The 20,397-nt window shown below is 42.4% G+C and overlaps 1 protein-coding gene across 1 annotated transcript in view; it reads left to right on the top strand.

The window, feature by feature from the left end:
• The first annotated feature begins 2,985 nt into the window (after positions 1-2,985).
• The window catches only part of KLHL14 (kelch like family member 14), a 122,777-nt gene continuing 105,365 nt past the window's right edge, over positions 2,986-20,397 (top strand). Inside the window, exons 1-2 of the mRNA XM_077492626.1 lie at positions 2,986-3,520; positions 6,719-7,640. Of these exons, the coding sequence (XP_077348752.1) occupies positions 6,751-7,640 (890 nt within the window). The 5' untranslated portion in view covers positions 2,986-3,520; positions 6,719-6,750. The remainder of the gene's footprint in view (positions 3,521-6,718; positions 7,641-20,397) is intronic.

Raw genomic sequence — 20,397 nt, 5'->3', positions numbered from 1 at the left:
AGCATTGCAGCTGTGCAATGCATACAACCCTGACCAGTTGCCTGTGCAGCTTAAAGCCTCATTCACACTGGCATTCCTGCGTTTAACTTTTAAAAAAATGCAGAAGTTATCTGGGAAGCATAAAACCTTTTATTCCTGCCAGATAACTTTTTTCCTGCATGATGTTTCCAAAGCAGGTTTAGTCGCGTTTAGTTACCTGGGTTTAGCTGTATTTAGGAATCGTAATCAATTCTTGGATGCACAGAATTTTATTTTTTCCAAGCGCAGATATATTGACTACATTTACATTCCATGTAAATAGCACCATTGAAAGTTCATTACTTATTATATGCATTTGTAAAGTCCTGTAATGTGGATGCAGATGCAGCCCTGGCACAGTCACAGTCACACATCAGTGTTTGTTCAGATCCATACACCCGTTCCTGCCTGCATGACAAATTCTGACATGCATCCACTTCTGTGGGCGGCCTTCATGCTGCTCTGAGGTGGATACACACAGCAAAAAATGGCAGCATGAAGGACAGGTCTCCGCGCCTGTCTGAATGAGCTCCTTAGATGTGCTTAGACACGTACAATTCTTCTAATGACTTTAAGCGTGTTGGTGTGCATGCGTTTACATGTTTTTACATGCATACACATGTAAAATCCTCAATTTGTATGTATGGCCCCATTGATTCCTATAGCACTGCGTTTAGATGCTACAAAGCTATAAGTGTGAATTAGCCGTAGAGACATTTATTCTTAGGCCCTGTTCACACTTGTGCTCTTTTGCCTCGATAAAAGGCACCTTCCCAGCATGGCAAAAGCACATAAAAATGAGTCTTCTAAGGACTTGTTCACACTTGACTACATTTCTAACGCTTAACAAACTCTCCTATAACGTTAGTATGGGTGTTAGACTCGCGTTAATGAGTTTTCATATGGACTCATATTAGACTGGCATTTCACAAGCGTTAATGATGACTTAACCACTTCAGCACCAGAAGGATTTACTCACTTCCTGTCCAGGACATTTTTTGCGATACGGCAGTGCGCCGCTTTAACAATTGTGCGGTCATGCAAACAAAATTGATGTTCTTTTTTTCCCACAAATAGAGCTTTCTTTTGGTGGTATTTGATAACCTCTAAGTTTTTTATTTTTTGCATTATAAACAAAAAAAAAATTGCGACAATTTTGAAGGAAAAAAACGTTTTACTTTCTGCTATAAAACATTTCCAAAAAAAACAAAAAAACAAATGTAATTATCAGTTTAGGCCCATGTGTATTTTTCTACATATTTTTTGTAAAAACAAAAACCCCAATAAGCGAATATTGATTGGTTTGCACAAAAATTATCGTGTCTACAAAATAAGGGATAGATTTATGGCATTTTTATTTTTTTATTATTAATGGCAGCTATCAGTGATTTTTAGTGGGACTGCGACATTGCGGCAGGCAGGTAGGACACCTACTGTAACTGAGATTTCTTGACACTTTTTTGGGAACCAGTGACATTATTACACTAATCAGTGCTAAAAATATGCACTGTTATTGTACTGACACTGGTAGGGAAGGGGTTAACATCAGGGGCGATCAAGGGGTTAAATGTGTTCCCTGCTTGTTTTCTAACTGTATGAGGGACTGTGTGACTGTGGAAGCACACAGATCCATCTTCCTGCTTAGCAGAAACACGGGATCTGTGTGATCTCCCCTGTCAGAATGGAGATCTGCCTTATTTACACAGACAGATCCCTGTTCTGTCACTGCGGGGGGCGATCGTGGGTGGCCCACGGACATTGAGTCCATCGGACTCTGGGCCTCTTTCACACGAACAATCCATTCAGGTCTGCCTGTCAGTTTTTTAGGCGGACCTGAACAGACACTCTATAGACCTCTATGGAGCGCCGGATGTCAGTGGTGACATGTTCGCTGACATCCGACCCGCTCCGATCCAAAAAGTGTGACGGAGGAAAAACCTACTTTTCCATATGTCTGAGGATCAGATCGGGTGACAACGGACTCTGCGGTCCGTCCTCATCCAATCTCCCATAGGGGAGAGCGGCGCTCTGACAGGTCCGTCCCTGCCCAGTGCGCAGAGACAGACCTGTCATCTTCCTGCTCAGCGGGGATCGACGGAGCGTTCCTCGCTGAGCAAGCGGATGTTCACGGGGTGGATCATCACGGATCCGTCCCATGTGAAAGGACCCTAACTGTTCCTCTATCTAATTGTTCACATTTGTATGCTGTGTTTTCTTACAGCGTGCTGCACTTTTGAAAAGTCCTGCTTGCTGCATCTTCACTGCCCTTTTTGAAAAACGCACCAAAAAAGGCATCGAAAACGCACAGCGCTTTTTTAAGTGCGTTTTTTTTAGCAACGTGTCAATTTTTTCCAGGTGACCAAGGATGATAACGCATGCAAAATGCTTGTAAAACCCATTATGCGTTGAGTTTTAACGCAACGCATTAAAAACGCAAGTTTACATCCACTTGGAATAAAGGTAAGGCTAAATATTTGAAATCTGAATGGCTTGTTTTGATGTGGTGAGTCTTCCAGGACATGATACAGCCTCCCCTCATGACACAGAAAGTTTGCACATAACATGAGCAGCTTCCACCTCATCCATCTCTAACCTGACAAGGATGTGGGCACAATTTCTGCTTTTTTGTGTGTGTATATGTGCTCTGAGGAGGGGGCGGGGAGGGATGGGATAAGAGTTTATTTTTTGTCATCTTCAGGAGACAGCTACTCATTCATCCAGATCACAGCTAAAAAAAAAAAAAAAAAAAAAAAAACTGGTCGCAGAAATTAGCAGTTTCGGCTCAGCAGCAAAGTCGCCAGCCTGTGAAGGCAGAGAGAAATTGACTAATTAGCAATGCGCACTAAAACTTGACGGTTCTTTATAGAGAGAGAGATGAGAGAGGGATGGGGAAAGGGAGGAGGAGGAGGACAAGGGGAGGGGGGGAGGGCTATGGTTCCCCCCTTTCTTTCTTCCAAAGATGTTTGAAATCGCAGTCATTTACGCTCGACAATTTTTACAATAGCCTTGAGCCATAATTTTGCGAGGCTCCTCAGCATCCATCCCCCTTGCATGGTCTCTCTCCACTGGCCATGCACGACCGTTTCTCTCCCCAACCGTGGATTTCCTATTACTCTCGTTACGACTCACTGAGCCCCAGGCCCAAGGATAATGATGTGTTGTTTCTTGGTAGCATAATTTGTCACACGTACATTTTTTTTTTCCCTTCTTCTTCTCTTGCAGAAAAGCTCTGCTCATTCTCCCTCTCTCCTTCTCTGCTGCCTCTCGCCCTCTCACAATACTCCTCTTGCTCCTTTTTTCTAATTCACCATGATCAAATGATGTACAGCCAAATAAACAGAGTAGACTGACTGCTGCCTGGAGTTTGGGAAGCGACAAGGGGGACTCCATTCCTTTCCTTCCCCCTCCTCTGGAGCCAGCTGCCATCCCCCCGAAAAAGGAACGACGAGTTCCATCGAAAAGCGAAAGTCAGCCTAGACTTTGGCATCTGTTTGGCAAGCAGGTAAGTTTGTGGCCTGGTTTGTGTATGTGTGTGTGTGTGTGTGTGTGTGTGTGTGTGTTGGGTTTCCATGCTGTCTTCTGCTTTCTATAGAAGGAGTGAAGGGGGGGGGGGGTCAATTGTTGCTAGTAAACTCTAAAAACAGAAACAATATACAGGCAAAGAATAGGAGGGGGGGGAGCAACCGTGTCCAGGGAGATCCTATTCCTAATACACTGGCACATGCCGGAGAAGAGGGGGCCAAAGTAGTATGGGATACTACAAGTGCTATTAACCCCTCAGCCGCCGAGTCGGCACAGGTTACACCGTTGAGTTGATAAAAAACCTACCAGATCAGTTAATGAATAAGTAGAGAACCTTCTTATAAAGAATCTTATACTCGTATTTGATCCAATGAAAGGCATAAAAAAGGCATTGCAGACTAGAGAGTAAGGGAAAATGTTACAACAATGGGACCCGAGGCAGATCTGCAGTGCAGCGGGACCGGTAAGGCATCTACACTGAGAGGGTCTCTAATATCCAGGAGAGGGGATGAGCAGCTGAGCCTGGTGGCTGCCTCTTCCCTTACAGCCAGCTTATAATCGGCTCCCTTCTTTTTTTTCGCAGAGATTCTAACTCAACTTTTCGGCATTTCAGTAGAAACTGAAAAGTATTTTTTGTTCTTCTGGCAGAGATGCCTCTGATTGCTTTGATTGCTTTGAAATTGGTCCAAGGAAGTAGAGAAGCTAATGCCTAGGCATAGTGTATGTTGTGTCTATTTGTAACATGGATCTAGTAGGGTGAATGTAAGAAAGAGGTGTCTCTACTCAGTTTAGTTAAGGAATATGAGAACTGGGATGCTAAGTAAAGTGGAAATTGATTGAATGACCAGGAATGTGGATTTAGAAGGGTAAAAGTAGGAAAGAGGTATCCCTTATCTGTTTAGTTAAGGAATACTATAAGTAGGATGCTAAGTAAAGTGGAAATTGATTGGATGACCAGAATGTGGATAAGGAAGGGTGAAAGTAGGAAAGAGTTATCCCTAATCTGTTTAGTCAAGGAATACCAGAATTAGGATGCTTAGTAAGCCGGGAATGTATTGGATGACCAGAATGTGGATAAGGAAGGAAGGATGAAAGTAGGAAATAGTTACCCCTAATCTGTTTAGTCAAGGAATACCAGAATTAGGATGCTTAATAAGCCGGGAATTGATTGGATGACCCAGACGTAGATAAAGAAGAGTGATAGTAGGAAAGAGGTATCCCTAATCTGTTTACACTAGAAATACCAGAATTTAGGATGCTTAGTAAGCCCAGAATTGATTAGATGACCAAGACTTGGATAAAGAAGGGTGATAGTAGGAAAGAGGTATCCCTAATCTGTTTATTCTAGGAATACCAGAATTAGGATGCTAAGGAAACTTGGAATTGACTAGGACGCATGCAGTTTTGGTATTATGTATGTTACTAGCAAGTGTGTGCTGTGTGATCACTGGCTGAGATGTTAAAGGAATGGAATACAGGACTGGTATTTATTCATGAGAGCACGCAGAAAATTATATATTTTCAGCATAAGCAAGTAATTAATTATAGTGATTGTGTTACTAGTAAAATGTGCTGCTGCTAAGTCAATAGCCCCAGGCAACCTTTTCCTGGTTAGGGGCAACAACTGACAGATGAGTTCCAGGGGAATATACAGAGTTGAGTTCCATCAGACAGGAGTTCCAGTGACAATTTTATAGTGTCAGACAGTTCTGCATCCTTACTAGGAATGAATAGGAGGGACCACCTTTGTGATCACACCTATACATAGAAGTAGCTAGCTGACACATTTCAAAGTTGTGGGCAGCTTGAAAAGCTGTTGGAATGTCCAGGTCAGTAAGTTCTTCAGTGTCTTCAATGTCAGTTAGTAAAACAAGCTGTTGGGAAACTGTCACAGGATTGTCAGTTGATCACATCCTGATGTTTTTCTCCTCATTGAGAAGAATAACAAATCAGCTTTGTCAGTATGCTGTACAATACATTATTACAAGTCCTGTAAATATTTCAAACATGTATAAGAACTGCCCCAACGCCAGTACACATCTGCATTTGGATTATGTTTAATCAGTTTAAATACAAGTATGTTCTTGTTGTTTTTCCTATTCGGTCAGGCGTAACTGGGTGCACTGTGTTTTTGCAGCTTGTATTTGGTACATGTTTCTGAGAAACTTGAAATGTTATTCAGGACAGTGAAATCGTCAGCGATGTAAAAGGTATACATTTTCTAACTGCTTCTTTTATGTATTTATGGAATTTTGGAGCATCCGACACGCTTACTTAGGAGAGTTAACATTCTGATGGTTGCACATTTATTTATATACTGTTCCTATTGATACCATGTTCCACTGTATCTATAGTTTACTATGTCTTCAAAAATAATATTTCCTCCTGAGTGCTGTTGATTCTTCCAAGACCTGTACAAGAATAATGGTAAAGTCGATAATTGTGCTGCCCTGACTTGTATTGTTAACTTTGCCAGAAAGGTTTAAAAAGTGGAGTTCCCTTTTAAACAATGTGCTGTCAGGTTTAGGTTTGATATAAAAGTCTATATAAAGAAAACTAGTCATACTCTCAAAAATAGGATCTTTGGAGTGATAAGGAAAAGCTAAAGTATTTTAAGGACATACATATATATATATATATATATATATATATATATATATATATATATATATATATATATATATATATATATATATATATATATATATATATATATATATGTATATACACACACACAGTGAACATTATATTTAAGTACTGTAAAAACACTGTACATATAAAAAGTAACAAATCTAAGTGTCCATAAAAACACAATCCACACAATCTACCTGATGGCAGTACTATTCTTGGATGTCCTGAAATCCTCTGGGTTGTCCTTTTCTGTTAGCTGTGATATCACGGGAGAGAAGAAGCAAGACACTTAGAATAGGATGCTTAATACAAACAAATAAAGATCATTTGGTCCGTGGTATTGCTCTATGGGTTCTTGTTTCATGTAAAATATTTTGTTTTGTTATTTAGACAGTCATGACACTTTTCATGTTCATAGTGATAAAACAATTCAGTCTATCACAACTTATATGTGGCAGAATCCAATTATTCCTGTTATAAATATGACTACTGATATATTCTCTATATCTCTTACTAAATGTTGTAATGTCTTTTTTTTTTGCTTTAGGTTTCATCAACAGGTAGAACGTGAGGCCGGCCATGTCCAGATCGGGGGACAGGACTTCTACATTTGACCCGAGCCATAGTGACAATCTGCTGCATGGTTTGAACCTCTTGTGGCGAAAGCAGCTCTTTTGCGACGTGACATTGACTGCACAAGGACAGCAGTTCCACTGCCATAAAGCAGTGCTTGCATCCTGCTCCCAGTACTTCAGATCCCTCTTTTCCAGCCACCCTGTCCAGGATGGTCTGTCTTCTGTCCCAAAGGATCAGCAACAGCAGTCAGAGGAGCCTGGGACACCCTCCTCCTCCCCTGATGATAAGCTGCTGGTCAGCCCCAGGGCCATAAATAACCTGGTATTGCAAGGCTGTTCTTCAATTGGGCTGCGTTTGGTGCTGGAGTATCTATATACAGCAAATGTAACCTTGTCTTTAGATACAGTGGAGGAGGTATTATCTGTCAGTAAAATCTTGCACATCCCTCAGGTCACAAAGCTTTGTGTACAGTTTCTTAATGATCAAATCTCAGTGCAGAACTACAAGCAGGTGTGCAAAATTGCTGCCTTGCATGGCCTGGAGGAAACCAAGAAGCTGGCCAATAAGTATCTGGTGGAGGATGTGTTGCTGCTCAATTTTGAAGAGATGCGTTCCATGCTGGACTCTTTGCCACCCCCAGTGGAGTCTGAGCTTGCCCTCTTTCAGATGTCTGTACTATGGTTGGAGCATGACAGGGAAACCCGCATGCAGTATGCACCAGATCTGATGAAAAGGCTTCGCTTTGCACTCATACCAGCTCCAGAGCTGGTGGAAAGGGTGCAATCAGTGGACTTTATGAGGACTGACCCTGTATGCCAAAAGTTACTGCTGGATGCTATGAACTATCACTTGATGCCTTTCAGACAGCACTGCAGGCAGAGCCTGGCCAGCAGGTGAGGCCTTTCTTAATATGTTTCCAATACTAGCCACAACAGCATAGTCTTTAGTGCAAACCTGAAGTGTAAAGCACTCACCTAACCTAGTGCTGCCATCATATTACTAAGACTAACAGACTAAGATCCTAAAGTACACATAATTCTGAGCCAACATTTTGAAAGCCAGGCTTCCCCTAATTTCTTACCCTCACTATTGACCAGTATGGCTACCCATCACGTAATGGATCAGAAATTAGGTTTATGATGTGCTGGGGGGGGGGGGGGGGGGCAGGAACTCAACGCATGTGAACCAGTGTATTTATATCAAAATCAGACCTGACATACAGGCACCCAGGGGTGTCATCTATATGCTGACAGCAGTAGATTTGTATTTCAGGTTTGCTATAACTGTGGCATTGTCAATTCACAAGTGATTAACAGCTGTAGTTGACTTTCTACGATTCGGTCTAATGTGACCTCATTAAAATATATTGCTACAGTAATTTATAAAGGTTCATTGAGCCAGAGAATGAAGTCATATTCTGTAGTTGGTGGACATTATCAGCTTCCTATATTTTTTAGGGATTTTGACAGTGAGGCCTTGCCACCTATTTTACATTAATATATTATGGGGATTGCAAGAGTGAAACTCCAGTGACTAAGCCCCATTCACACTGGGGCTCTTTGCAGGCTCTACAGCACTAAAAATAGCACCTGCAAAGCTCCCTGAAAGAGCCAAGGAACGGTGCGCTGACAGGACGGTAAAAGAAGCTCTGCTAGCAGCATCTTTGGAGCGGTGAAGGAGTGGTGTGTATACCACTCCTTCACTGCTACTGCCCATTGAAATGAATGGGGCAGCGCGGCTATACCGCATCGCTTTGCGGTGTTTTAACCCCTAGCAGGGGGGTAAAACCAGTAAAATAGGGTTGTTTTACCACCGGCACCTGCACCGCCCCAGTGTGAACGGGGCCTTAGAGAAATAAACAAATGGGTGTAAGGCCTCATTCATAATGGGATGGATGTTTTTAACACTGCTCTTAAGGGCTTCTGGTGATATTTTTCCATCCTCTAAATAACTCTGCATGTTAACCTCTGCAAACACAGGCGTTTAGAGGCAGAAAATAAAAATAGCACATCCAGGAGTAGCTGCGTTTTGGCAGAAAAAACACTTGATGTGCCTAAATGCTTTACTTTGCAAGTATCAAGCATTTTTCTGCCAAAACTCTACTGCCAGGAGGAAAGGCATCTAGGAAAGGTGGTCTAAAGTCTTGTTTGCATGGGGCCGCAATCAGCCATTCCTAGCTAAAAGATATATTTTGAGTGAACTGCCCCTTGTCCCTAAATTAAACATTTTATACAATATACAGTATAAAAAATCATTGCTTCATCAATTTTCTTTACTGTTTAACACTGTTTATGCATGTCTAACAATTTGTCTCCGTAAGTCTAGGTTCACATCTGTGTGTTCAAATTTGTGCAGGTACAGCAGCACATTCATTTGAACGGGGGGCTGCTGTATCTGTGGGAAGTGCAAGGAAAAGGTCCCCAACCCTTTTCTGCAACATCTTTGGCACCACATGGTTCTGTGCGATTCTGTTCTCTAGAGCAATTGGATAGATTGAATCTGTGTATCAGTCAATAGCTACCCTGTTTCCCCTTATTTGGGGGGTAGGGCTTATATTGCAGCCATCACCGACAATCACGCTAGGTCTTATTTTTCGGGAAACAATGGGGGAAAGACTTGAACTACTGTCAGGTTTTCCTGCTTTCAGAGGCTCAGAGGCTGTTGGAGAGATTCCTTCACTTCCTGTCTGGTGAAAAGGTTATCTTCAGGACAGGAAGTGAGAGAAAATCTCTCAGAACCCCAGGTAGCAGTAAAACCTGACAGGAATTCTAGCATTGTCTCATTTTGCCAAACACTAAAAAGTTTTGGACCTAGTTATACTTTAAAGTAAGGCCGCGTACACACGCGGGGACTGTTCGCCCAACTTTGTCCGTCAAACAGTTTCGGCAAACAGTCCGCTCAAAATTAGCATGGACGGACATGGCCACACACGACGAACGAACAGTTTGCTGAAACCGTGCGCGATGACATGAACGGCACGTACGACGGGACGAAAAATACGACGTCCTATACACTGCATTATAACTTTCGGCGTGTAAATCCTTTCTGAGCATGCGCGGAACTTAGTTTGACGAACAAGCCTACACACGAGGGGACTGTTCGCTGAAACTTTGTTTCAGCAGACAGTTTTTCGGAATTTCCGAAAAACCTTGTTCAGCGGACTGTTCGCTGAAACTGTCCGCTGAAAGCCCACACACGAGCGGACTGTTTGCCGAAACACTGTTCAGCGGACAAAGTTGGGCGAACAGTCCCCGCGTGTGTACGCGGCCTAAGACTTTTCCCGCAGTCTAAATTGTATTTGGTGGTGACTATTGTTTCTTTTTTTGTATGTTTCTTGAAAGGGAAAATAAAGAATTTAAAAAAAGTAATATTCCAGCCTAAACATAACTAGTCTTTAAAATTTTCCCCGGTTCCCCTCCTAAGATCTATGCAGGGGAGGGGAGGAAGTACTGACAACAGATGGGTCATGGGATCCTATTGGTGACATCACCGCTCAGGCATTCTCACCCATTATGGAGAGCTCTTTCCTCTCCCCTGCTGCTGCTGCTGGCTGACACAAGCTATTATGTGACTGGACCAGAGTGGGCTGAAAATAGGTAATTATTAAATATACATCTTTTCTACACAGGTTAGTCAGCATAGCTAGGAGGGTACATTTTAAAGGCTTGTTCTAAAGGTTGAGGCTTGAAGGCTTGAGGCTTGTTTTAAAGGTTGAGGCTTGAAGGCTTGAGGCTTGTTTTAAAGGTTGAGGCTTGAATTCTACTTAAAGTGATTATAATGGATTTTTTTTTTTTTAAATAACAAACATCTCAATAATTTCATTGCATATAGTGACCCTGAACATTCTATTCTCGGGTCCCACGCCGGCACTCTCGGCTCCTCTTCTCTGTCCAGTGCCCCCATAGGAAGTCACTTTCCATGCGGGCATGCCTGCGTGCTCACTCAGCACCTCTGCACAACTACTGGTAGCCAATGCAATTTCCAGAACACTGCACAGCCACAGGGATCAATTCAGGGTCTTCACTCACAAGGCCCCAAGACAGCTGTCACCTTCTAGATTCCTCCGGACATGGTCCAGTGAGTGAGCCAGTCCTTCTCCAGACCAAATCCCTTGTAGTGAGGTCCTGCCACCAGCTTCTAGGAATTTCTATTCAGGCCCACAGCCCTGACACCGCTGAGGCTTCTGGCACAGTTGCACAGACCATAGGCTACCTGAGGGCAGCAGCCCTTTCCGACTTTGCAACCCTCCTGGGGAGAGAGAACTTATCCCTTCAGTGCTTCCGACTATTTATTACCTTTCTAGGTGTCCTTCTTGATAATCCTTTCCAGGGATTAGTTGGAGCATGATAACTATTCAGGCTTGTTGTTTGCATCTCCCTCCCTAAGCTCTGGAAGCTTTTTCCCGAGGCAGGGGAAGCAATCAAACTCCCAGCCTGTGAAACCCTGAGCAGACCAGGATGAACAATCATCGCTGCCTTGATTACAGAAGGACCCAAAAAGGAAATTTAGCTAGCATCCTACACTAGGTGGGTACAACCCATAGAAATGAAAATGTGACAGAAGTTTATGAGGAGGTATGACAATTCTAGGATGAGAATTATTCCTATACATGGCTGGTTCCATGTTACTTGTCCTATTAATGACTATATAGCCACGTTTAGGTCTTCTACACTCAAATAGCCAAAAGGAACATTCAGAATTACACTAAAATGTCAAAATGGATGATTTCATAATAGAGTGCTCAGCAAAGCAAAACTATTGGGAACTACAACATTATGCCAGTCACCGGTGCTGTCTGTGATGGTTGCAGTGCTATATCAGTTTACACAAATGCCAGGTGTATGCCAGCACATTTCAGTCCTGTGCATTTAATCTTAAAATGCACATGTAATGAGAGAAATATGCAGGCTGTCATTGCTGAGCTCCTTGTAACCTGCATACTTTATCCAAGTGACTCAGAAAGTAATGAAGGCACATGATCAACATGATAGCCAGGCAATTGCCATTTTCAGAATTAGAAGTCACCAATGGCAACCTCAATACTTTCTCATTAAAAAAAGCTAAACTCCAGGGCAAATAAAAATCCTCTATTGCAGTGCCCCCCCCCCCCCTGCACTGCAAGGGTTAAATGCTCATAAGGTACCAGTAAAAAGGACTTTTACTTACACAATCCCTCATTCCTGCAGGCTCCCTCCATAGAATAAGACACGCTCCCTGCAGCCTCTTCTCTAAGGTGCTCCGATCTTTACAGTCACTCTCTCATCATCAAGTACTACGAAGGGCCAATAGTCCTGCATGGTATGTGAGGACACCAAGGGAGACCAAGAGATCATCCTGGGATATCAGGAAGGAGAGGAGAGGAGAGTGCTGACTGCCAGGGCAAGGAGAACAAATGGGAAAAAAGGTTAGCGCTTTACATCAACCTAGGTGGAGATCGACCTGTCTAATTACACACCTTAATATAAAAAGGGGTTAAAAACGTTTTTTATAAATTATGACTGATTGCAGTCCATAAAGTCTGTAGAAAAGCACTTGGAGGTAGTTCAGTGGAGATTTAGAAGCAGAACTCTGTGGAATAGGAGAGAAAGCACAAAAGCGCCACTCTAAGTGCAGTATTAAACACAATTTATTCGAGCACAGGATATATTGAACTCACAAAAGTATGTGACAGGTAGGCATATCAGCAAAGTAAGCCATCCGGGGGGAGTCCATCAGGGAGTCCATCAGGGGTCCATCAGGGGGTCCATCAGAGGCAAAGACGTGGGAACCGTGGAGCGGGTTGCTCCGGTGGATACCAGGCCTGAAGAAGGAACGCATGTTCCGCAAACGTGTCGCCTGCTACTGACAACGCGTCCGACCGGAAGTGAAATATCCACTGGCACCCCGTGCTTCTGAGGACCAGGAAATGCCAGTATCCAATGGCACAACCCGCTCCATGGTTCCCACACCTCTGTTAGACCCCCTGATGGACTCCCCCCTGGAAGGCTTACTTTGCTGATATGCCTACATGTCACATACTTTTGTGAGTACAATATATGTGAATGGTCCCAGAAATGTGTCAAAAGTGTCCGATGTGTTCGCCATAATGTCGCAGTCACAAAAAAATTGCAGATTACTAGTAAAAAAAAAAGCCATAAATCTATCCCCTATTTTGTAGATGCTATAACTTTTGCACAAACCAATCAATATATGCTTATTGTGATTTTTTTTTACCAAAAATATGTAGAAGAATACGTATCGGCCTAAACTGAGGAAAAAATTTTTTATTTATTTTTTTAAATGGGATATTTATTATAGCAAAAAGTAAAAAATATTGTGTTTTTTTCAAAATTGTCACTCTTCTTTTGTTTATAGCACAAAAAATAAAAACCTCAGAGGTGATCAAATACCACCAAAATAAAGCTCTATTTGTGGGAAAAAAAGGACGTCAATTTTGTTTGGGTGCAACATCGCATGACTGCGCAATTGTCAGTTAAAACGACACAGTGACGAATAGCAAAAAGTGCACTGGTAAGGAAGGGGGTAAAATCCTCCGGGGCTGAAGTGGTTAATACTGCACTTAGAGTGGTGCTTTTGTGCTTTCTCTCCTATGCCAGTGCAATTAGGGATTAGGTTAATAAAAGTCCTTGCAACTGGTACCTTGGGAATAAATGAGCATTTAACCCTTTCAGTGCAGGGGAATTTTTATTTTCAGCATTAAGGAAGTGCCAGACTTTACCATCAGATATCCACAATATTGACAGATTCAAGTAGGAGTCAGATTAGATCATAGGTTACCTATGATATCAGCTTTCTGGCAGAGGGAAAAGATTGCAGGTTGAATTTTTTATGCCAAAAGCCTATTGTCCTCCTGAGATGGGCACTGGCATCAAGAGTGTCCACAATGTACATTAGCAAGCACAGCTGTTGCAAGGCAGAAATGGAGGTTGTTGTGACTATCTGTCTAAAGACTTAACATTTCAGTGTCCCTATATTGACATAAACAAACAATATGTCATCGGTCTTTACTTGCAAAATACAAAGAGCATGGTGCACAACAAAAAGTTTTGTCATTTCTAGTGAAAAGGTTGTAACCAACTTTTCTGATTGCTCGAAACAGACGAAAAGTGACATCTGATTGGTTGTTGGTAAGCGAACACTGCAGCAGTTTGTACTGCCTTAGTAAATATGTCTCATCAGGTGATTACCTCCGGTGCAATGAAAATGACCACAAAGGGGAAGTTGTTGCTAATACCAGCCTGTAGAATTCTGAATAGATACTCCAAGTAACAACTCTGCCTTCTGTGCTCATATTGCGTTAATGCCAGCCTGCATGCTAAAATGTGTGGTATGAGTTGTGTAGGGACGATGTGATTTCATTATTACAATGCATTGCCTGTTTACTTTCTCTTTCTAATATTTGCATGCACTGCAATACTCTTGCGGTGGGACAGTTTTCTCTTTCTGGCTTTTGGCTAAGAAATCCAGCAATGCCATGGTGGAGTGGCCAAGGTATCTGTGCAGTATGATGCTTACATTTTACTGACTTGTGACTGGGGACATGACTGCTTTTTTGTAAGGATCGTTCCATCCCACACAGCCTCTCTACAGGCCAATGGGGGCTGCCAACTCTGCATTGGCTTGTGACAGGCTGCTCTGCTCCTGTATGCATGTGAGTGCATTTTTATCTTTATCTTATTGGAGTGTTTACATTTAATGCCCAAAGTTTTGCCCTTTTTTCAGTTTTTATGTCCTCTTTAGTATCTGGATCTTCCCTATCCAGCCACATTAAGGGGCTGCATAACCAGTGCAGGTTAGGATAGCTTTCAGAATTCTAACCTTACTTTAACCCTGCATTACACTAAATTGTTCTTTTTTATTACATGTGTGGAAGGTAAGGGTAACCCCTCCAAAGCACCTTGTCCCCATGTTGATGGGGAGAAGGGCCTCATTCCCACAACCATTGTGGGAATGAGGCCCTTCCAAAAAAAAAAAAACCTCCGACAAAGTCTTCTTCTCTCGCTCCGACGGACCGAAAAAGAAAAAAAAAAGCCGCACACCGCCTCCATCGAAGGCACCCGCCGTAATGACCAGCCTCTCAGGTGACAGCTCTTTTAGAACTGAGGGTAGGGCCACACGATGACATCGTCGGGTGACCCCCGTCCACCTCTGATGCACAGGGACATCCCTGTGGCTTTCCAGTAGCGTCAGAGGGGGCGGGGTCACACGGTTATGTAACCGGGTGGAAACACGGGAAACATGCATCACCTTACAGGCATACTATAGACACCCCCTAGGTACGAAATTTAAAGGAATATTTCACTTTTATTGTTTCACTTTAAGCATTATTAAAATCACTGCTCCCGAAAAAAAAAAAACACGTCCGTTTTTAAAACTTTTTTTGCATTGATACATGTCCCCTGGGGCAGGACCCAGGTTCCCAAACACTTTTTAAGACAATAACTTGCATATAAGCCTTTAGATTGAGCACTTTCGATTTTTCGTATTCGTGTCCCATAGGCTTTAATGGTGTTCATGTGTTCAAAATAATTTGTTACCTGTTCACTGCGAACCGAACCAGGGGGTGTTCGGCTCATCCCTAGTTGTAAGAGATGTCATTTCTATGACTCCAGACAGTCTTCTTTTGCCGTATTCTTTTTTATTGTTTCCTACTCCTGACATCTGCTCTCTGTGGTATTATATAATACTGTTACTTACTCCTGAACTCTACATTCTGTTTGTTACTTACTCCTGACCTCTGTGCTCTGTCCATTTCACTTTCCTGACCCCTGTGCTCTGTGTGTTACTTACTCCTGACCTCTGTACTCCATGTATTAGACACTTCTGACCCCTGCACTCTGTGCAATATGTATATATATATATATATATATATATATATATATATATATATACTCTGACCACTGCACTTCATGCATTACTTGCACCTGACCCCTGCAATGTATATTTCTTACTCCTGGTCTCTGTACACTGTGCTTTACACAGTCTTGATTCCTGCACTCTGTGTGTTAAATCCTGTTGACCCATAGCAGAATAAGTTCAAGTTGTATTTAACCATATTCCATTAAGCTCCTCCCACCTGTGCTACATACTCACATTTCACCATTGCATGCTATACATGCCACATTTTTTTCTCCACTCATGATGCCCGAGGCATTTTGTCCTTATACCTTGGATTGCTTGTTTCAAAAGTCTGTGACCAAAAATGTAAGGGATTGTTAAAAATAGGGTAGTTTTGTGGGTGTGATTACAGTTAGAGGTGTGGTTAACCACTTCCTGCTGACGTGGTGCAGCTTTATGTAAACTTTTCTGTGCTAAGAGTGCGCACCTGATTTGTGCACTGGTGAGCAGTCATGTTGAAACTGGAAGGGGCCATCCTCAAAGTGTTCCCACAAAATTGGGAGCATAAAATTGTCTAAAATGTCTTAGTATGCGGATGCCTTAAGAGTTCCCTTCACTGGAACTAAGGGACCAAAGCCCAACCCCTGAAAAACAATCCCACATCATAATCCCCCCTCCACCAAATAATTTGGACTAGTGCATAAAGCAAGGTCCATAAATGTATGGATGAGTGAGCTTGGGGTGAAGGAACTTGACTGGCCTGCACAGAGTCCTGATCTCAACCCGATAGAACATCTTTGGGATGAATTAGAGCAGAGACTGTGAGCCAGGCCTTCTCATCCACATTATGGCTGGATCTCACAAATGCGCTTCTGGATGAACGGTCAAACATTCCCATAGACACACTCCTAAACCTTGTGGACAGCCTTCCCAGAAGAGATGAAGCTGTTATAGCTGTAAAGGGTAGGCCAACTCAGTATTAAACTCTACGGATTAAGACTGGGATGCCATTAAGGTTCATGTGTTCGTAAAGGCAAGTGTCCCAATACTTTTGGTGCACTGAGCTGTGCAACTTGGGGTACATTCTAGAGAAGATTGCAAACAGGCAGGTGCGTTTGTTTTACTTGAGAACAGACATAGAATGTCTCTTTTGCAATAAAGAGCCTGCTTGATCACAAATTTTTAATTTGTTTACTTTAGCTCATCTTTAAAATATAGGCTTCTCCAGATCGTGGGCAGAATCCCCTGCGATTCTGCCTGTGATCCTGAATCACGTCAAATTGTGGGATGCCCATGCGATCCCCGTCACTTCTAATAGCACCCTGATTGGGGCTCACATGGACGTCCCGCGATTTGCCGTTATTCTGGATTGAGGGCAGAATCATGGCGATTCTGCCCGTGATCCAGGGCACCTAGATGTGAATGGAGCCTTATAGTATTCATATTGTGTTGACTCCACTGTGACTGGACATTGATTAATAAGAATCAAACAAAAAAATGCAGAATAGTTTGTAAATGTGCGGAAATGCCTGCAGCAGAAAAGTAAAATGTGAAAAGCAGGTTTACTAAACTAGGTATATCTATATATACTATATATATAACCTTAAATTACGGAATGTGTTATATTATTTTTTTATGAATGTCTACTACAGTATACAGAAATAAACCTGTTTTTTTTCACGTTTTACTTTGCTGCTGCAGGCATTTCCGCACATTTACAAACGAATCTGCATTTTTTTGTTTGGTTCTTATTAATCAATGTCCAGTCACAGTAGAGTTTGCACATTATGTAAACAATGACTGTGATTCATGTCCTTAGACCAATAGTATTTCACAGAAAATTGCATTCACATCATAGCAGTAAAATAGATTCATGACTTTGATTGGATATTACTGTCATTTTCTTGGTTCATTATTAGCTATATGTTACTAACTCACAGCAAGGATATGATTTATAGTGTATACCTGCCACAGCCTGTAATGTGTAATATGTTATTTAGCAAGTTATCAGTATAGATGATTACTATTCAGTTACTATAACATTATATACATATATTTGACACTACTTATTCAGAAGTATCTTATCATCTGAGACCAGAGCTTTTTTTCCTCAGAGAATAGGTGCGTCTCCATCCCTTACCCAACTCCAAGCACTACCCTTGGTTCTACCACCTCCCAGTAGGACCCCTTTAGAATACAGAGACAAGTATCATTATGTCGTGCTAAGTGCTTTGTAGGGACTTGGTAATAACAAGAAAAGCAATAAAACAGATCCCCCACAGCCAGCAGCAATAGACCCCCCCTCCCCCCAGCAACTACAGGCCCCCGGCAGAAACAACAAAACTCCCAGCAGCCAACACCAATAGACTCCTGTGGTTGCAGGAAAGAAATGTGCGCTTTCTATTGCCTTTCTAATGCTGGCCATACGCTATATGAAAAATCAGCCAAACCCATTTTCAAAAAACGAACATTCGGCCGTGAGCGCAAACGATAGTGCCATCATGTAATGACTGATAAATCGTTCAGTGGATATAAATGAATGCATTTTGTTTTTCACATATACCTAGTGCAAACAGTTCAGACAGGAACACAAACTTGTCCTTCATTTTTTCGGCTCAAAAACGTCCCAACAGTTATTGATTTTGTGGCCATTAACTGGCCGAAAAATCAACAAACTGTCTAAATGACCGAATTTCGGTCGATTTTTTCGTATAGTGTATGGACAGCATAACACCTTCCGCCTTACAAACTGACAATACTATTATCCAACGGTGCCATCTGGGCTCCTCCATCCAGAGTGGGGGCACTCCTTCAGCCAGGAGATGTGTACATTTTTTGGTTTTGAGTTTAATACCACTTTAAGTGTTTGTTTTCTTGCACTGGTGTGGTCAGGTATCTCATCCCCACCCCTCACCACTATTTACTGCTCAGCAACCACCACACAGATTTTAACAGAGACAAGTGCTATGTGTACCCGGTCTCCTTGGAGATTCAACAAGCATTTTTAACGTCTGCTCTTTTTTTCAGAAATACCTTTACATCTCAGTTTATACCCGCTGTAGTTTTCTAAAAAAACTGCAAATGCCAGTTTCTTCCTGGAAGTACACCATAACTGAGAAAGCTCATTGTTGTGATTGTCTGGTCACACTAAAATACAATTGACATTTTAGGAATTCACTGCAAAATCATTTTTTTTGGGGGGGGGGGGGGGGTAAAATAGTGTGTAAGGCTCATCCACTTCTCAATGGATGGGGGCATTGCACCTTTCATTAGAAAAACTGTGGGATTGATTTACTAAAACTGGAGATTTCAAAGTATGGTTCAGCTTTGCCTGGTAGCCAATAAGCTTCTAACGTCAGCTTGTTCAATTAAGCTTTGACAGAAAAACCTGGAAGCCGATTGGTTTCTATGTACAGCTGCACCAGATTTTGCACTCTCCAGTTTTAGTAAATGAACCCCAGTGACTGCACCAGGTGACTATAATGAAGGCCCTTTCATTCAGAATCATAGGCCTATTTTGCACCAAATGTGTTGGGAATATGCTGGCAGTTCTAATGCTTTAAGACCCCTTTCACACCACACCGCCCATTGCGTCGGCGGTAAAACGCTGCTATTTTTAGCAGCGTTTTACCGCCGGATTTGCAGCGGATTTTTGGCGCATTTCGGCCGCTAGCGGGTCGCTTTTACCCCCGCTAGCGGCCGCGAAAGGGTTACAACCACCGGCAATACGCCGCAATAGCGGCGTTTTGCCGGCAGTAATACAGCACTGCCCGATTGATTTCAATGGGGAGCAGCGGTGGAGGAGCGGTAAACACACCGCTCCTTCACCGCTCCAAAGAAGCTGCTGGCAGGACTTTTTTCTTTTTCCTGCCAGCGCACCGCTGTAGTGTGAAAGCCCTCGGGGCTTTCACACTACACACAATGGTGCAGCTTCTTTAGGGCGGATTGCAGGCGCTATTTCTAACGCTATAGCGCCTGCAAAACGCCCTGGTGTGAAAGGGGTGTAACAAGGCAAAATGCCTTGTTTCTTATGCTGTCAGTTCACACCATTGTGTTGCCATTGCGTTGCATGCACTGAAAAAAAAAAATCCTGCAAGCAGCTCTTTTTTTAGCACCATGGGTTGCAACATATCAGCTCTCTCCCAGTGCACAGCGGCAAGTGTGAGTTTAGCACAGCTTGCTGATGTGATTGGGTCCTGTTTGCAAAAACGACAAAAAAAGAGAAAGCAATTTCCAAGAAGAGAGAAAGGTATAAATCTGTAAAAGGTTGCTAAAATCCTTACATTGTATATCATTTACCTAAAAAGGATTTATTTTCTCAACAAAACTGGAGCTTCACTTGAAAAGAATATGATAAAATTAATATGTGATATTCTATATTCTAAAATGTGCATGCGCTGATGACGTTGGCGCAAACGTATATATTGTAAATATCTCCTAAACCATGCAAGTTTAGGAGGTATTTCCAGCATCTACAGGTAAGCCTTACTATAGGCTTACCTGTAGATAAAAGTGGTTGTACAGGGTTTACAACCACTTGAATTACTTTGATCCTTTGTGTTTTAATTCCCTGTTCAGTACAGTGTGTGTGTTTTCCTAAAATTATGATGCTAAAAACCTATTTGTAGAGCCAAGCTGTGCTGTCATGTGACCTCCCTCTGCTAGCTTGCAATCATCCGAGGGGAATCTCAGCCCTTCACACTGTACATAAGGGAAGCAGAGGTAGGTCACATGACAGGACAGCAGGGCTCTGCAAAGAAGGTATTTAGCATTATAATTGTAGGAAAACACACACACGGTACTAAACAGGGG

This window comes from Lithobates pipiens, unplaced genomic scaffold, assembly GCF_037356315.1.
Source record: "Lithobates pipiens isolate NorthernLeopardFrog02 unplaced genomic scaffold, aLitPip1_a1.2 Scaffold_19, whole genome shotgun sequence".
NCBI lineage: Eukaryota > Metazoa > Chordata > Amphibia > Anura > Ranidae > Lithobates > Lithobates pipiens.
This window is presented reverse-complemented; position numbering and strand designations above follow the sequence as displayed.